The 17,675-nt window shown below is 39.5% G+C and overlaps 1 protein-coding gene and 1 non-coding gene across 4 annotated transcripts; both read left to right on the forward strand.

Annotated features, from left to right (window-relative positions):
• Positions 1 to 932: 932 nt before the first annotated feature.
• LOC133906303 (uncharacterized) lies at positions 933 to 7,854 on the forward strand. Of its 3 annotated transcripts, none has more exons than XM_062348166.1 (9): positions 933 to 1,267; positions 2,362 to 3,215; positions 3,726 to 4,492; positions 4,713 to 4,992; positions 5,077 to 5,298; positions 5,822 to 5,995; positions 6,110 to 6,298; positions 6,429 to 6,542; positions 7,053 to 7,854. In XM_062348166.1, the coding sequence occupies exons 2-9, from the start codon at positions 2,514 to 2,516 to the stop codon at positions 7,350 to 7,352; spliced, it is 2,748 nt and encodes a 915-aa protein (XP_062204150.1). In that variant the 5' UTR covers positions 933 to 1,267; positions 2,362 to 2,513; the 3' UTR covers positions 7,353 to 7,854. The 3 variants fall into 3 exon arrangements, with proteins under 3 accessions (XP_062204150.1, XP_062204151.1, XP_062204152.1); XM_062348167.1 differs by having other exon boundaries at positions 933 to 1,159; XM_062348168.1 differs by lacking the exon at positions 933 to 1,267 and adding an exon at positions 1,279 to 1,354.
• Positions 7,855 to 9,279: 1,425 nt separating this feature from the next.
• On the forward strand, positions 9,280 to 9,360 carry TRNAL-CAG (transfer RNA leucine (anticodon CAG)). Its single transcript has one exon. It is a non-coding gene; the product is annotated as a tRNA-Leu (tRNA).
• Positions 9,361 to 17,675: the final 8,315 nt, after the last annotated feature.

The raw sequence follows: 17,675 nt of genomic DNA on the forward strand, positions 1-17,675 counted from the left end.
AAAAAAATAGCTCAACTTTATAGAATCGATAACTAATTTCTCTGAGTTTCAAATTAAGTGAAATAAATTTTGTTGATTTACCTCTAACATAATTTACATGATAAAAGTATTTATATTGATGAAAAAAATTATATATTTTCTGTGAGAAAATATATTTCTAAATAGAGTTCAATGCATAGTTAATTATTTGCTAATCCAAAAATGATGAAACTAATTTTGTTAGTCATCTTATATGATCTTATTTCTTTTAAAAATACATGAACTCATGAAATAGTTATTGTAACATGCAGAATTATGTAAATATATTGTAACTAGATTAATTCATAACTAACTCATCATACCTCCAAAATTAGTGAAACCACTTTTACTAGTTTACTTATACTATGATTTATATAGAAAAAATAACAATAGACATGAAAACCACTTTTACTAGTTTACTTATACTATGATTTATGTAGAAAAAATAACAATAGATATGAAAAATAAAATGCTATTTCTTAACATGTTCGCTTTAAGCTTGTGAATTTTGTAAAAATAATGGATAAATTAATAAAAATCTATATGAAGTGAAACAAATTTTAAAGATCCTGTTAAGATACGCTATAAAAAAATATGTGTTTGCATGTTAAACTTTTTGTTAATGTGATAGCCAATCATCATGATCATACAACCTATTTCAATATTTGTCTTTTTTTCAAACTTACACCATATAAAATTTGATGAAAACAACATTATTTTTAAAAAAAATTCACAGAAGGTAATAAAATTGTCTTTAATATTTTAAATTTTTTTGTAATTTTTTAATTTAAATTCAAAAATCGATCAAATTTAGAATTAGGTGTAAACCAAATTGACCGATTTTTACGAATATCAAACGTTTTTTTTAAGATTTTTGCAACCCTGCTCCAAACTCCAAAGTCCAGGTTTTTTAAGATTTTTCGAGCCCTGCTCCAAACTCTCCGGTTAGCTGCTAAATCTTACTCCCATCCCATGAGCTCTCCGCCCAGATTCTTTCCTCTGGAATAGTTTACTCCACTTTGCTTCGGGCCACGATCTCTTCTCCCTCTCCTCCACCTTCTCCAGCGTCTTGTTCTCCCCATCCACCGACAACCCCGACTGCGCGTCCACGAATGCACTCGCCAGCCCAATCATTCCCATCGTGAGCATCCTCGGACATCCTCTCCCATGCTTTCTTTCTCTTTCTTCCCATCAATCTTTCCCGGTTCGTTGCATTGCGTCTGGATTGGCCTGGCCCTGCTAGATTCAGGTAGCCGTTCCGTTCTTCCCATTTCTTCTCGCACTTGTCTGGTGGTTGCTGTTCTTGACGCGACGCGTTGACTTTGGTTTGCCCGAGGTCCCTTTCTCTTCTTCCCTGGGTTTTCGACTTGTTTCTTGTCCCCGCGTTTGGGCTCGATTTGATTTGTTCTTGCGTTTTCCTGCCTCATTTGCTTTCTTGGATGCAGCGATTTGAATGAATCTTCTTCTTATTTAACTCCATTCATATGATGAACTGGCTTGTGTTCTGTACCAAATCCTATCCCCTTTTCCCCCTTACTTTTGATTTTTGCTGCCACATTTGGTGCTTGATGTGTCTTAGCATTCAATCGGCGTTCATTGCTGTCCTGCTTAGTCTTCATGGGCTGCTCCTCCCAGAGCTCCCATTATCTCTCCATCGTCTTGGTTTCTTGATGCCTCGCTTTTTGGAAATTTTGCAGACCGGCTGCCGTGGACTTGATTTAATCCATGTCCCCTCTCTTTTTACTCCGGTATTGAGGGCGTGTTCTGTGTTGGCCAATGTTTTGGATGCTCCATTGGTACAGTCTGGTCAAAGTCATCTCTTTTCTCAGATCTCTTCATGCCCTTGTATTTTCCTTTTCATAGTTTTAATTCTAATATCGATGAATTTTGGAAGATGGTGTGCCTGTTTTTAGAATTTACATCAGCTTGCTTTCGTACTGAAAAATGCATTGCTAAGGATGCTTTACACATTCTGCAGCCCCTTCTGATCAGCTTGTGCTGTTTCACAAAGTTTTAGGAAAAAAATGTGCTTTCTCACTTATGACTCAAATCTTTGTCTTTTGTGGCGCTAATTCGGTGCCATGTGTTGTATTTATTTATGGGATTTGTTGATTTAATTCTTCACTCCTTCCCCATCATTGCAATAAATTTGCTTTTTGGTGATAGCTTTTAATGTCGATAGGTGCTTGTCTCCTTTCAGCTGACCTTTTTTAGGATTACTTCCTTTACTACTTCATTAGATATGAATCTTGTAGGACACGTCGCACATGATGTTAATTCACTGTTATGCTAGCTGTTTTTCTCCTTTAGTTAGTAACATAATCACTTCCATACTGAATGCAGGAACCTTGCTTCCAATGTATTTCATGTCATCACCTGATTTGTTGGATAATTCTGACTGAATCACAGAGAGAAAGAGAGAGGTTCGATCTTGGTCCAGTGTACAAACTGTGAAGAGCTAGCCATAATCTCAGTCTGTATCCAGTGTTGCAGCAATGGTGCTAGGCCTCCGAACAAAGACGAAGAAGGATCCCGCCTTCCATGTAGATTTCAATATCCTCATCCAAGAAATCAGCCCATGGCCCCCTTCTGAATCCCTGAAATCTTTGCGTTCCGTGGTCCTCTTTTGGGGAAATGGTGAGCACAATTCAGGGAAAACAAGCACTGTTGCACCTTCAATTGGGTCTGGTTCTGCAGCGGGGAAGATTAAATTCAATGAGTCCATAAACATGCAGGCTGTTTTTCAGAAGGAGGGGTCATCCAAGAGTGGAAAGTGGCAGAAGAACCTGCTTGAGTTGAATTTGTACGAGCCGAGGAGGGATAAGCTGAAGGGACAGCATTTGGGGACTGCAACACTAGACCTAGCAGAGCATGCGATGTTTCATGAGGACATCAGTGTTCCTGTGCCTCTCAAATCCAAGAGGAGCTTCAAAAACAATTCCCAGCCCATGGTTTACCTCCGAATCCAGCCTTTGGATGGGGATAACTCGAGTGTTTCCTCAAGAGATGCATTATCAAAAGAGGCATCAGTTGATAAAGATTCAAAGGAATTGATTTCAGCAACGATGAGTGAGGAGTACACGGAAGATACTGAGTTTGCTTCCTTTACTGATGATGATGATGAGGAAGCTCCATATCCATACCGCTCGGGTGGGAATGCGCTTACAGGTAGTGATAGATACCAGGAATCTCTCAAGGTAAAAGAAGAACTCCATCTTAGATGTGTAATGCACTCTTATTGTGTATGCTCAACTTACTTTTCATCTTGACACATTTCTTTTCCAAATCGTAGTGAAGAAACCTTTTCTTTTAAGAAAAAGTATGTAATGTAATAATGACATTTGGGCAGGGCATTTGTAGCTGTTACTACTGCCATGTTTCCATCACATTACGAAATTGCACTAATATATCATGTGTTCTATCTTTGAATTTCCACATTGTTCCTCTCAAGGCAAATCATAGCTGTTGTATGGCTGATAAGACAGTTCATATTTCATTTTCCTTTTATTACCCATGTTTTCTTACTTATCTTGATAAGTAAATAACATGTTATCTGTTGATAAAACAAGAGTTTCATGCTTGCTAGCTTCAATAGAAATAGTACTGGTGTAGTTCAGTTATTGTGTGTTTTTAATCCCATCACAATACATATGTTCTTGGCGTTGTCTTCTCATTTTTCTCATCTGAGTCTACTTTGAACTTTCAAGGGGAAGGATATCAGGATGATTGCTAATGAAGGCACCAGCTCATCATTGGATTCCCAGCGTGAAGTGGCATCATCCAGTACGAAAGTGAGGAATGAAGAAGTTGAAAAGTACCCAATTCTAGTCCAGAAAACAAATGGCCATCCAGGGAATTTGTCTCTGTTATCAAATTTTCCCAGAGAACAAATTCCATCGATTCCACCACATAACGCATTCAGAAGTGGTCGTAAAATGTCATTTGCATATGGTATGACTGATTCAAACCAAAGACACTTCGGGGAGAGAACTTATAGCACTTTAACTAATGATAGAGCAAATAATATGAGGTTCAGTATGAGAGTTCCAGATGTTAATGGAAGTGTCATAAATAAGAAAGTTGATCCCCAAAAGGAAGAAGTGAAGGAAGTTGATTCCCAGGATGTTGCAATTGCTCATGAGAATAATGCCACTGCTGATGATGGATTGCAAGCCCAGGAGCCAATACGCATTTCAAATAATCGAAGCGACAGCAAAGTTCGAGAACTAGAACTTAAGGTTGAGTTGCTTGAAGCAGAGCTACGAGAAGTCGCTGCTTCTGAGATAGGCCTTTATTCGGTAATTGCAGAACATGGTAGCTCAGTGAACAAGGTCCATACACCAGCACGAAGACTCTCCAGGCATTTTGTGCATGCACTAAAAAACTGTTCTAGAGACAAGATGGGAAGTGCAGGAAGGAGTGCTACCTCTGGGCTGGTTTTGGTTGCAAAATCTTGTGGATATGACATTGCAAGGTGCATGATATTTCCTTGTATATTCGAACCCTAGCGTTTTAAGGAATTCTAACTTTTTGGGGGTAGAAAAACTGGCAATAACTCAACAAATGTTTACAAGATTAACTTTAGTCCTTTTCCATTATCTAGAATGTAGTTCTACCTAACAGCAGTTGATGTAATTTAAACTTTATGAAGTATTGCTTTATCCTTAGGCTGACAAAGTTTTTTCTCTAAGCAGGTTGAGTTTCTGGTTGTCAAACTGTGTGGTATTGCGAGCAATTGTTACTGAAACTTCTAAGCAATCGGGCACTGCAAATGGCATCAATTCTGCTGATTATAATTCGAAAACAACATACAGGAAAAACTCTGCATCAATGTGGGAGTCACTTAATAGGAACAAAGGAAAATTACTTTCCCCTGAGTTTGATAATTGGGAAGATAATGACACATTTATAGCTGCACTAAAGAAGATCGAATCATGGATATTTTCACAAATTGTTGAAACCCTTTGGTGGCAGGTTTGTTTCATTTACCCTTTGTTGCATGTCCCTTTCTTTGTAGTAATTTGTTAAACTTGGTGCCATAAAAAATTTAATTTGCAGACATTCACACCACATATGCAATCTGCTCATATAACCAGTGACTTGAAAACTAGTTCGAATACAAAGAAAAGCTTTGGAAGGATTACTGTTGTGGGCAACCAGCAACAAGCAACCATATCGATGGACATATGGAAGAAGGCTTTCAAGGAAGCGTCAGAAAGGCTTTGCCCAGTAAGGGCAGCTGGACATGAGTGTGGATGTCTGCCTATGTTGGCAAAATTGGTGAGCTTAATATGATTAATCAATATCTTGAGAGTGCTCCTATATTCAGAAAGTAGGTATAGAAATATTTCGTTACATATTTGATATTTCTTGCTGTAAAAGATACCTATACTTTTTGTTCTTGGTTAGATATTTTTTGAAATAGGTTCTCAGTTAGATTTCACACTGGAAGGTCTATTGAAGTTATTTATTTATTTATTTTGAGAAAGTGGTCAGTTGAAGCTATTACTGACCTTTTTTCATTATTAATATTTTTAGTTGGAGCAAATGGTAGCTCGGCACTGCTATTAACTACAGTTCTTTTTTTAGTTTAATTTCACTATAAGCAATTGGGCATCATGAAACATTGGAGAAAATATATTTTGACCCTTAACTTTTGTTCTTGCTGCTCTTATTTCTTCATTTTAAATGTGTTCAGTGCAACTGCATCTTGATTCAAGCTTGAGGCACTTTGAACAAAAAATATGGACCATGTATAAAATTCTTGATTGTACTGATTCCCATCAGTATTTCCCTTAAACAGGTGATGGAGCAATGCATCGCTAGATTGGATGTAGCAATGTTCAATGCTATTTTGCGTGAATCAGATGACGAAATTCCAACAGATCCCATGTCTGACCCGATAACTGATCCCAAGGTTCTTCCGATCCCATCTGGCAAATTTAGCTTCGGTGCTGGGGTCCAACTGAAAAATGCTGTAAGTTAAATTACAGTTATGCTTGTTCTGAGATCACATAACTTACACCAATGGATCTCATTTCCCTTCATTTTCGCTTATTATCAAGATCACCAACCTGTCTCGTTCTTCTAGATTGGCAGTTGGTCCAGATGTCTTACTGACTTGTTTGGTATGGATATGGACGACTATCCAGAAGTTGAGAATGTGGATGGTAAAAATGGATTTGCTGAATCTCGAAAGCCATTCTATCTCCTAAATGCATTGAGTGATCTCCTAATGCTCCCCAAGGATGTGCTCATGGATACCAGTGCTAGGAAAGAGGCATGCACTCCTATCTTGTTCAAAACAGTGTTCATTATTTCAATGACACAGTACCGATATGAACTATTTTAATTTGTTAATTTGATTTTTTTAATAAAAAGTTCTAATACTGTCATCACTTCTTTCACAGCTTTGTCCTACCTTTAGCTCGTCAATCATCAAGAACATCATTAATGTCTTCGCAGCGGATGAATTTTGCCCAGATCCAATTCAAGATTCTTTACTTCAAGCACTAGAATTGGAGGTTAGTTTATTTCACTGTTGGATGCATTGAACATGCTCAAAAGGTTAAGAGCGCAATTTTTTTGTAATCTCACAAATCGTTAGACATCAAGTCAGTTCTGTGGCTATGGTGTATAAAACCCATCATTTTCCCTTTTTGCATGGAACACACAAACTAGGCAGTTACTGAGTGGTAATATATGTTGCACAGACCTAATTACTTTTAAAATTGCAAACTGTATATTTACTTTTTACATTTGCCTAACATGCTTGCCCTTTTGAATGTCGGTACAACTGAAACATATACCGTTCTAACATTCCACATTTGTAAACTTGTACTCATCACAATCCATTTCGTATAAACTTGGACTAGGTTGCTAGTTTCACAAGAAGGAAGCTACATTTACGGAAGAAAACAAACATTGGAATGATGTGTAGCAATCTTCAATTTAAGCAAAATTTAAGCTATTCAGTGCAATTTATGGGATGTTTCTGACCATCAGACGTACTCATCAATCTTCTCTGTTGTTAGGACCACCTGGAGGGCAACAATAAGGGCATACGATCGATCCCATGCAGCGCATCACCCATATTGTACAACTCCCCTGCATCTGGAGCAATATTAAGCATCATCGGCGATCCCAGGAAGAGCGGATCCGCCATCCTCCGCAAGTCCAACACGAGCGACGATGAGCTTGATGAGCTGAGCTCTCCACTGACCTTCATCTCTAACACGTCATCGAACCCGATTGCCAAGCTGAAGCGGATCAGCAACTCGAACACGGCGAGGTACAGACTCCTCCATGTGGTGTGGAAGCTGGATGACCAGTAGGGATTGCTCCTAACATCTCTGTCTCTTTTGTATATATATAAGCTTTCATTTCCTATATGATTCCTATGGGAAGGGCGCCCACTTAACAAACACACATCGTGTGGCTATAACCCTAAACCACCTTATTGCACTCCCTTACGCGTGGGGTTGAGTTGCAGGGGATTCGATTTATGGCTCTGAAAGGCTTGTTCTTCCGGTGCTTTGTATGCTTGATAATACAAGCACCGATGCCTTGCGTGGGTGCCCCTCTCAGGAATAGTGTTGGTGTGCTGCTGCTGCCCTCTTTTTGATGTTTTTCGAGAAATGAGATTGTGGTTTGTTAGTTGCCCTCTTTTTGATGTTTTTCGAGAAATGAGATTGTTGTTTATTGTAAAATGCAATTATGAGAAATGATGACAAAATATACCCCCTAGTAGCCCTCTTTTTTATGTTTTTTTGAGAAACGAGATTGTAGTTTGCTGTAAAATGCAATTATGAGAAATAAAGACAAAAAATTATGAAACTTGTAAATGACAATTGAAATGTAGTGAAACTCATAATGTGGCGCTGGCCAAAAGTTTTTATAGAAAACTTGACCAAAACTCGGATGGGCAAGTTTGCCGCCATCAACTTCAGCCGGCAAAACTTTGGCTTGTTTGAAAAAAAAAAGTTATTTTCGTTTTCTCCAATTAGGCATTGTCCAAGTTTCAGCGTGGTCAGAATCTGGCTTGGCTAGTTGGCAGCATAATCCAAATATGCCTTACGGTTCCATTTAGCATTGGAAGTGGATTTCATCATTTATCTTTTTTTCTACTTTTAGATGTTACTACTCTCTCCATTTCTTTTTATAGTGTGTATTAGGATTTGAGAAAGTCTTTCAAAATATATTATCAATTGCTACGAAACCAAATCGTACTAAAAGACTTGTGAAATATGAATCTACTGATACATCTTTTATTCACTAAATATGCACATAGTTTGACTAATTATTATTAAAAATTTACAAAATTTGACTTTGTCAAAATCTAATACGCCATATATTTTGAAATGGAGAGAGAACTACATTACTTAGCTGAAAGTATAGTTATTTTGCAGCTAACTAGATTTCACAATGTAGCACACCAACCACAAGTTGAACCAAAGCACAATGCTTCATATTATAATAAATAGAACATGAATTTGTGGATGTTTATATTTATAATCTTGAGGCACGGTAGATCAAGTTTGTGTCAATGTTACGATTTTCGCTCTCCATGTTCATTTGCTTGCCTTGCCGAGCGAGAGCCAATTTGGTTCGCTCAGGCTGGCAAAGAAAAAGCTAAAAAGCATGAGCACCGAGACAACCAACAAATAAACCAAACGCAAGCAACCGACCGATTCTTTATCTAACAAGGAGAGGCGAGCAGTCAACAGAGGATCCAAACGTTCCCGTTACATTACCCAATTCTTGATGGGGATGGCCATGGCAATGACATTTTCAAATATTGTGACCACATTTACTCCACAAATCACGCAAATTAATCTAATCAGCATAAATCTCACAGTTAATAAGAAACAATTGCCTCGAAATATTGTTGAAGTATGAGCATGGTTTTCGACATGAACAAAGTCCTAAATCCTAACACCGATCTTCTGGTGGGCTATGCTACTCACGAGATAACAAATCCCAACCTCATAGTTTGGCTTGATCGCCAGATGCCCAATTAAGCCATCGCATGAGGCCAAGCAAGTGACGATTTTTGGTCATTTGTGCTGACCGTTAATTCGTTATGTTGTAAAAATGTGATGACCACTATGCAATCATCTGATAGTTTTTTTCCTTCAAAACTCAGGATAAAAAACGAGGCTGTTCGCTCCATGTTGTGATGCACATCTACTGATGAAGTAGAACAGCCCTCGTGTATCATGTACCTTATTTTATTTTTAACTTTTCTGCATTGGACAGAACGTCAAGATGGCCGAGTTGGTCTAAGGCGCCAGTTTCAGGTACTGGTCCGAAAGGGCATGGGTTCGAATCCCATTCTTGACAGTATAATGTTTTTATTTTTTCTAGTATTTTCTTCTAAGAAAGTATGAATTTCCGTGAGAAAACTTTTCCTTCCACGGTTTTACTTTTTCATCTTCCATCGTTGCTATTTGCCTATTTGTATTGGTACGTCAAGACTGACGGGATTTGTTTTTTTACAGTGGTGGGTGGGATTTAATAGTCGGTTAGGTTATTTCGTGAGAAAACTTTTCCTTCCGCGGATTTCTTTTTCATCTTCCATCGTTGCTATTTGCCTATTTGCATTGGTACGTGGAATTTAATAGTCGATTAGGTTTACATTTGTGTGCCTGATCAGATACTCAGATCTTAAGGGGCTCCAGCCCCTCCCCTTCCTCCTGGTGGTTTAAACTCCGTTGAAGATTAGAGGAGGAGAAAGAAAGAGAAGAAAAAGAGGTAGAGAAGAAGCAGAAATAAGAGAGAGGTCGCTACCCATGGGGTCTGCGTTGCGTCCGCCACTGCTGTTGTGTTGTTGGTTTTTACGGTGACTTGGTGATATTGGAAGAAAGAGAACAAAAGTACGTGGACATGAAAGGTGGAAGAGAAAGGATGGGTACTCTGCTTGCACGGGTGGGTAGCTAGCTATCTCCCACATGGTGGCAAGATATTTTTGTTCCCAATAATATAGCAACTTTACTGGAATAAGTGCGCATAATTGTAAGACAAGTCTGGGCAGAACTTAGGAGAATTTTTATTATAAGACAAGTCAGGGTCGAACTTAGGAGAATTTTTCTTGTACCAAGAAACGCACGGATCATGTAGCTCCTCTGAGCGAAAGCCTTGGTTCTGACGAGAATATATAAGAGTGGCGCTCAAGAGAACTGGCCGGGCTAATCATCTTAAAAACTGGTGTTGTCTGGCCTAGAAATCTCAGATACAATGTGGAGTTGATGCTTTGCATTGGAATGTTGTGCTGTTGCACCTGACTCAGCGCCACTTTTAAGCACTATTTGGACCGTGGAGTTACAATGTGGAATGCTTTGTGCCTTTGTATTGGAATGTCATGGTCAGCAAGCACTACACCAGGAGGTGCTGACCTCGCAAGGTGAATAACCAGTTTAGTCCTTGAAGTATCACCAGTTTACCCTCCTGTGAGTGTGACATTTTTTGTTGTGGACCTGGATTTTTTTTCCTTCCCATGTGAGGCCACATGGTTATCTGCACCGTTGAGTGGAACATGGAGATTCGTGCAATAAAAATTATTAATGTGGGAAATTGAACATATTATGCACTTTTCATGTGTACTTCTATCCGCTAAATGAGCAAAATTAATCAATTAATCAGATGTACATTATTCATGTAAATGGATGAGCAATATGCACACTTTTCATGTACACTCATCTGAGAAGAGTCAAATGAACGAAATTATCAATTAATCAGATGTACATTGCAAATGAATGAACAATCAGTGCAATTCATGTTCACTTCTCTCAGCTGAAAATCTATGAACACATTGCAAATGAGTTAACATGATGTATGAACAAATTTTCAGTATTTTTCCATGTACTGTCCAAATACCGGAAAAAAATATCCTGAAAAATTATATACAAGCATTCCACATGAACTTGGTCTGTACATTTACAGTTTCACATGAACAAGGATTGGATCTGCACATTGGACAGGCATTACACATGAACATGTATACAAATTGTGTCGATCTGTACTCACAATATTTCAAATTTGTGCACACAAATCTGCAAATATAAGTGAGGAGAGTGCGGAGTGGCGCGCTCGGCAACCCAGCGAGCTGCTTGATCAGCGCTGCGACCACGGCCTTGTACGTTGGGGTGGCGAGGATCGTCAGGCTCGTCCCCGAGTCCAGGATTGCACCGCCGCCATTTTCCTCGACGTCCCACACGTCCGCGGGGATGTCGAACGCCTCGCCCACGACGTGGATGGCATCGACCATTACGGCATAGAACAGGCTCATCCGGTGATCGAGCGGCGGAGAGCTGGAGGCCGCATCCTCGGGCCCGGGTCCAAAGGTGAGGTAGCTGGTGTCGTTGCGCCGGCGAGGTCGTGAGGCAGTAGGAGAATCGGCCCCCGAAGCGCGCGGCGTACAAGGTCGTGGTCGTGGTGCTGTGCAAGCAGCTCCTCGGCTCCGGCGATCCACAGCCGATGCGGCTCGGATCAGTAGGGCAGTTGGAGAGAAGGGGAGCGTGATATGGAAGAGTAGTTTGGTGCGTGGGAGGAGATAGAGTTTTTTTAATAATATTAATTTAATAGAAATTGCAAAAATATTATGCAGTTTCAAAAAGTGGAAAAAATAGTACCTATTGACAATTGGCGTGCTGACAGGTGGTGGGGAGCATGTCGGGCATAAAAGCATGTGTCGACAAATCATTTGCCGATATATAAGCATGTAATTGATTTGTGAGATGATACTATTTTTATAATTTTCCATTAAATGGATATTATTTTTAAAAAATTGGAGGAGGGAGAAGTAGTGAGAAGAGGACAAATGAAACAGATTCCCCTTCCACTTGAATTTCAGAAAATAAATAAATCCAATTCACCTTTTTAATAATATTAATTTAACAAAAAATTGCAAAAATATTATGTATTTTCAAAAAGTGGCAAAAATAGTACCTACCGGCAATTGGCGTGCCGACAGGTGGTGGGGAGCATGTCGAGCATAAAAGCATGTGTACTATTTTTGTAATTTTTCAAAAATACATAACATTTTTTTAGTTTTCCATAAATGAATATTATTTTAAAAAATCGGAGGAGGGAGAAGCAATGAGAAAAGGACAGACGAAACATATTCCCCTTCCCATGTGCTTCACACCCTAGACCTCAGTCTCTCCACTCGAATTTTAGAAAATAAATAAAACCAATTCACCAGGCTTCGCAGAAGATAGTTAGGGCACTATGCGGTTCGAAAAGAGAATCTACATGCCTTATCAGAAGGTCATTAAAGAGTTAATTTTGAGAAAAACTCATGATTCAGTATATTCTATTCACCCCAGAAGCACGAATATGTATCAAGATCTCAATGATCTTTATTAGAGGCATAGAAAGAAGAGAGATGTAGCAAAATATGTGACCCTATGTGATACATGCCAGAGAAGTTAAAATGGTGACAATACCGAAAATAGAATATTTGGGAAAAAATTTACATATTCATGGAAATCAATCAAGATTGATCGAGATAGTTGAGAAAACCATCAAATGCAAACTGAAATGGTTATGTCAGTACAATGAGGTTGCCACCAAGACGAAAAAGCAAGAAGAAAATTTAAAGACCAAATTCCCTTAACTCTTTTCTGACCCGTCCGAATCTCGAGGGCGAGATTCCTTTAAAGGGTAGGTTTGTCACATCCCAATTTTTTATTTTCACAAATTTCTAAAAAAAATTAAGATTAAATTATAGATTAAATAATAAAAATAGGAAAAAACCTATTTTCTAAATTCAAATTCAATAGGTCTTTAGACATCTATTAGAACATGTGGTAACTCATAGACTAAATTAGGTTTGCTTAAAAGTTCTTAGTTTTTCGAATTTTTCTGATCAAGCTGGAGTATCCGGATTCACTCGGAGTATCCGGATCTGTATAACCCGAAGTCTCCGAATTTACCCGGAGTATCCGGACGTTTTAATCCACTGCAAAGTTTTTAAATTTTAGGAAACGCCTATTCAACCCCCCCCCCTCTAGGCAACATCTCATACATTCATCTCCCTACCTATATATTCCTCCGTCGCCCCTCTGTTTTTCCATCGAGCCAATCAGCCAAAACCCTAACAACTCTGTTTCCATAGTCGTCGCCTCGTCCAAGCTCACCGCCACACCACCCTAGAACCGCATTTCCCCACCCAAGCCACCCAAAAGCTTCGTCATCGCCCACTACAGCTTCTCCTGTCGACGCCTTCCCTTTTCGGCCGCTGGAGCAGCCTCTCTGTCGAGTTACCGTGCGCCTCCGCCGCCTCCATCGTTGTCGACCGTCTTCCCATGCCGCACCGCCCTCACTCTCCTCTCCATTTTCCATCGCTCGTCGTCGCATTCTGAGGCTGGCGATGAGGTTTGCGTCGATCTCCAACATGGTCACCGCCATGTCAACTTCAGCTCTGTCGTGCCCAATCCCCTCCGTCCACCCCTATCCTCCCTGGCTGTCCGATCCAAAATCAAAGGCCACAGTTAGATCTACCGCATACCCCTTCAGTACCTAATCTTGAGATGCCACATGTCCTTAACCCACTAAGCACCCTTGCCACATCATCCTGTCACCTCAGCGCCACAACAGCAATCCCACTAACGTGTCAATCCCTATCATCTGCCACATCATCGAATTTAGCCCAGTCAACACCCAATCAGTAAATCAATATTTTCCAGTATAAAAATAATTTCAGAAAATAGCCTTTTCCAAAAAAAAAAAAGATGTGGATATTCCCTTATAATTTTTCTAGCTCAATAAGAAGCATGAAGAGCTTAAGGCTAAAAAGGTTCGAGTGTATTGAATCTCAAACTAAGGTCCCTTTAAAACAATTTGTCTCACTCTTTAATTTCAAGTTTAAGGTAGATACTTTCACTTCTTGTGAGGATTTAATTGATTTTTCTAGCTCATCCCTTTACAATGAGACATGCATTGAGAATGTTATTGTAGAAACATCTAATGAACTCATTGCACAAGAGAATGATGAGCTCAGGCAAGAAGTGGAGAAGCTCAAGAAAGAGTTGAAAAGATTAAAGGGCAAATAACATGTCCTATATCCTCAAGATAACCGTGATAGCAAGGTGAAAAAACTTATGGAGGGGTCCACCGTGACATGCTTCAAGTGTTATCAAGAAGACCACAAGTACATTCAATGCAAGCAAGTCAAGAAAGAGACTAATGAGAAGAAAAAAATCATAAACCTCTCCAAAAAGACCTTCAATATCTACGTTAATCCTAACTACAAGATCAAGATCAAGAGCAACCACTACAAGCTCAAGAAGAAGGACAATGACAATATGTTGTACATTTGGTTGGGAGAAAGAACCGGGGGTGGAACCAACCCATTTAGGTGTTTAAGGAAGTCATCACCAACATGAAGAGACCCCAATCGGTTTGGGTTCTATAGAAGATTTGAAGTCCACAAGTCGGCTCGGGGATTTGGAGACTTAGCTCACAAGATAAAATGAAGGTTCAAGCAAAGAAGCCAAGTGTATAATATTTGGTATATTGCCCCAAATTCCCATCCAAAGGTAAATAAGGCAAATTTACTAGATGCTAAATCTTCCAAATTGATGAATTTACTTACCTTGTTTAGGATTGCATACTCTCAATTCAATTTATTACAATGCCTAGTATAGATTTTTTATATGGTAGGTTGCTTATGTTTCTCTCTTCCTTATGAGCAATCTACATGATTTATTATTTGTAGTTTTCTTACATGACACTAGTCTTTCAATTTGTATATTTTATGCCATGGATTAATCTATAAGATACCCTCCCTATTATTATCAATAACAAGTATATATTTTTCACAAGTATTCAACACTTGTATGCACACATTTAGGGGGAGTATATCCTATGGGTTAATATTTTGAAATTAATATATGTTTCAATTAATATCTTTTATAGTCTTATAAAGTGATCAACAAGTCCCCAGAGGTATGCAATGCTTAAAAGCCTAAATTAGTATCATTGTCAATCCATTTATTCATTTAAGCTACCTCCATGCATGATATAGCTTAAACTTCCTTCCTCTACTTATTATCTAATCGTGCATATATTGCTACATTCGTATAAGTAGTATTCACAAATGGGTCTCATTATATGTATGCACACATATAGGGGAGTTCAGATTATATCATGTGAGTTTCATGAATTATGATCCTTGCTTGTCCTTTTCAATTGATATCAATGTCTTTTTATCCTTACAATTGATATATCTATTAAATTGGTATCATTGTATATGGATCATGATTTATGAAGCTCCCCCCCTTGTACTCTAACACTCTTTCTCAAGTTCAACATGTGTTTGTAGTCCTTTTTGAGATTGTTAACAAAGAGGGAGAAGTTTGATGACCAAAGTAAGAGGCATGCGTAGTGGAGAATAAGTAAGATACCAAGATTGACAAAGGGAGACTTATCTACATTTGGTATCAAAAACATGCAATGGAGAAGCTCTTGCATTAATCGATCAAAAGAGATAGTGGCAATGGAGAAAGGAAGAGTCATAACAAAAGGGGGACTAAGTGGTAAGAACATACATCCAAGTAATGTTATAAGCCTTTGCACTCTCTATAATTTGTATCATTTATTATTTACCACTTTATTTGGTTATGTTGTCATCAATCACTAAAAAGGGGGAGATTGTAGTGAAAATGATCCTATTATGTTATGATTGTGATTTTGGTGATTAATGACAATATAGTCATTTGGACTAACATGTTTATCAAGAATATATGTTAGTAGGCCTTATGGATGTAATACATCAAGAAGCCAATGAAGCTGGGATGAAGTTTGATTGAATGGAAAATAACTACATCAGATTATCCGATGATACCACAATTGTACACACCGAAGTATTCCTCCCATGTGTGTTATACTGACCAGATGATCTGGTGCTCTGAGGGCTATACACACCGGAGCATTGTTATCAGAAGAAGCTAGAGAAGTTTTCATACATTGGAAGTTCTGGCACTCGGAGTTGAAGACACCGGAGGCATACACCAGAGTACTTCTTGCAAAGGCATAATTGAAGAGTGAAGATCAAGGCATCAGATGGTCCGGTGATCGATGATGTGTGCACCAGAGGCTCACATTGGAGCATTTAACAGAATATGTGAAAAATCCTGAGAAGATGAAGCTGTACACACCGAAAGGTTCGGTGATCAGAAGATCAATACACTAGATAGTTGAACAGTGAAGAAGTTGACTCGATCAAGCTCAAGTATACACACCGGATAGTCCGGTGATGGAGATGAAGTATATACCGAACAATCCGGTGTTTAGAAGTGGTTTTGAGTGGGTTCTAACGGCTAATTTCTAAGATTGTACACACCAGATGGTCCGGTGCTTGTAGCAATGTCTACACCGGATCATCCAGTATTCACAGTAAAGTTAAGTCATTTGAGAAATGGCTAGTTGGCGGGTGTGAGGCTATAAATACTCACCCACTCGGCCATTTGAAGGTATTGGGGTCCAGAGAAGTCTATATATACTTGAGAAAATATCCAAGTCATCAAAGTGCTTAAAGTGTTCAACCAAGGCGACTGGGCACACCATTAGGGAGTGATTAGTACTTATAGGTCTAGAGAGAAGTGTTGCTAGGTGCTGTAACCTGGAGAGTGGATTAGGGAGTGATCCAACCATGTACCGAGATGTACGCCGACGCCTTAGAGTCTTTGTGACTCGCCGATAACTTGTTGACCATCTGATTTGGTGTGGAACGGTAGCAAGAAGATTGTACGGGGACGTGAAAGCCCTTGTCTTTGTGACTAAAGCTCTGAAGTGAATACGTCGCATAAGTGACCGAAAGAGGGGTTAGTGGTGAGACCTCATCTTGGTGGCTTGGTGGCTCATCATGCTTGAGGTCTTGTCTTGGTGACTTGGTAGCTCATGAGTCGTGACCGAAAGAGACTTGACGATCAGGAGCATATCCTTTATGGAGCTTCAACGTGGACTAGGGGTGGCTTGTGTGTCACCAATACCACAAGATAAAAATACATTATACCGAGTTGGTCTCTCTACCTTATTTACGTTTTCGCATTTACATACTTGCAATTTACCCTTGCTAGAGTAGGTTGTAATCCTCTTGAGCGGTAGAATAGATATACTAGATACACCTAAAGCATATTTAGATAGAAATTGAGATATGTTTATCTTGTGAAGTTTTTAAAGCCATTGGTTTCTAAGTGTCTTAATTCACCCCCTCTTAAGAGACATCACTGATTCCTCATAGTCGGGCACAGGGAGAGAAGGCACGATGGACTAACCGACGATGTCGATGACATTAGCCTGGCCTCAGTCCCCTTCATCATTGGACAGCGGGGGCGAACGACGACAGGAGGGCCTTGGTGAACTGCGATCTACCGCGGGGCACGAAGACCGCCGCCACCAAAGAAACGCGGCAACACAGCGAATCCGACCCTAGCAAGATCCTTGGTCAGATCCATCAGATCCCACCTTGGATCTTGTAAGGGGTGGAGTTACTAGTGAGGGGATGAGGGAGAGAGAGGTTGGTGGACGACGAGGAGGACAACGAAGGCGGGGAAGAGATAAGGTCGAGTCGTGATAGAGTTGCTGGTGAGGGTCAGAGAGAGAGAGAGAGAGAGAGAGAGAGAGAGAGAGAGAGAGAGAGAGAGAGAGAGAGA

This window comes from Phragmites australis, chromosome 23 (assembly GCF_958298935.1).
Source record: "Phragmites australis chromosome 23, lpPhrAust1.1, whole genome shotgun sequence".
Taxonomy (NCBI): domain Eukaryota; kingdom Viridiplantae; phylum Streptophyta; class Magnoliopsida; order Poales; family Poaceae; genus Phragmites; species Phragmites australis.

Excerpts from the sequence above, each read along its gene's own strand:
- LOC133906303 (XM_062348166.1), top strand. The coding sequence starts at position 2,514 with ATGGTGCTAGGCCTCCGAACAAAGACGAAGAAGGATCCCGCCTTCCAT. Across the intron at positions 5,996-6,109 it reads GGGTCCAACTGAAAAATGCT|ATTGGCAGTTGGTCCAGATG; the intron begins GTAAGTTAAATT and ends TCGTTCTTCTAG. Across the intron at positions 6,543-7,052 it reads TTCAAGCACTAGAATTGGAG|GACCACCTGGAGGGCAACAA; the intron begins GTTAGTTTATTT and ends CTCTGTTGTTAG.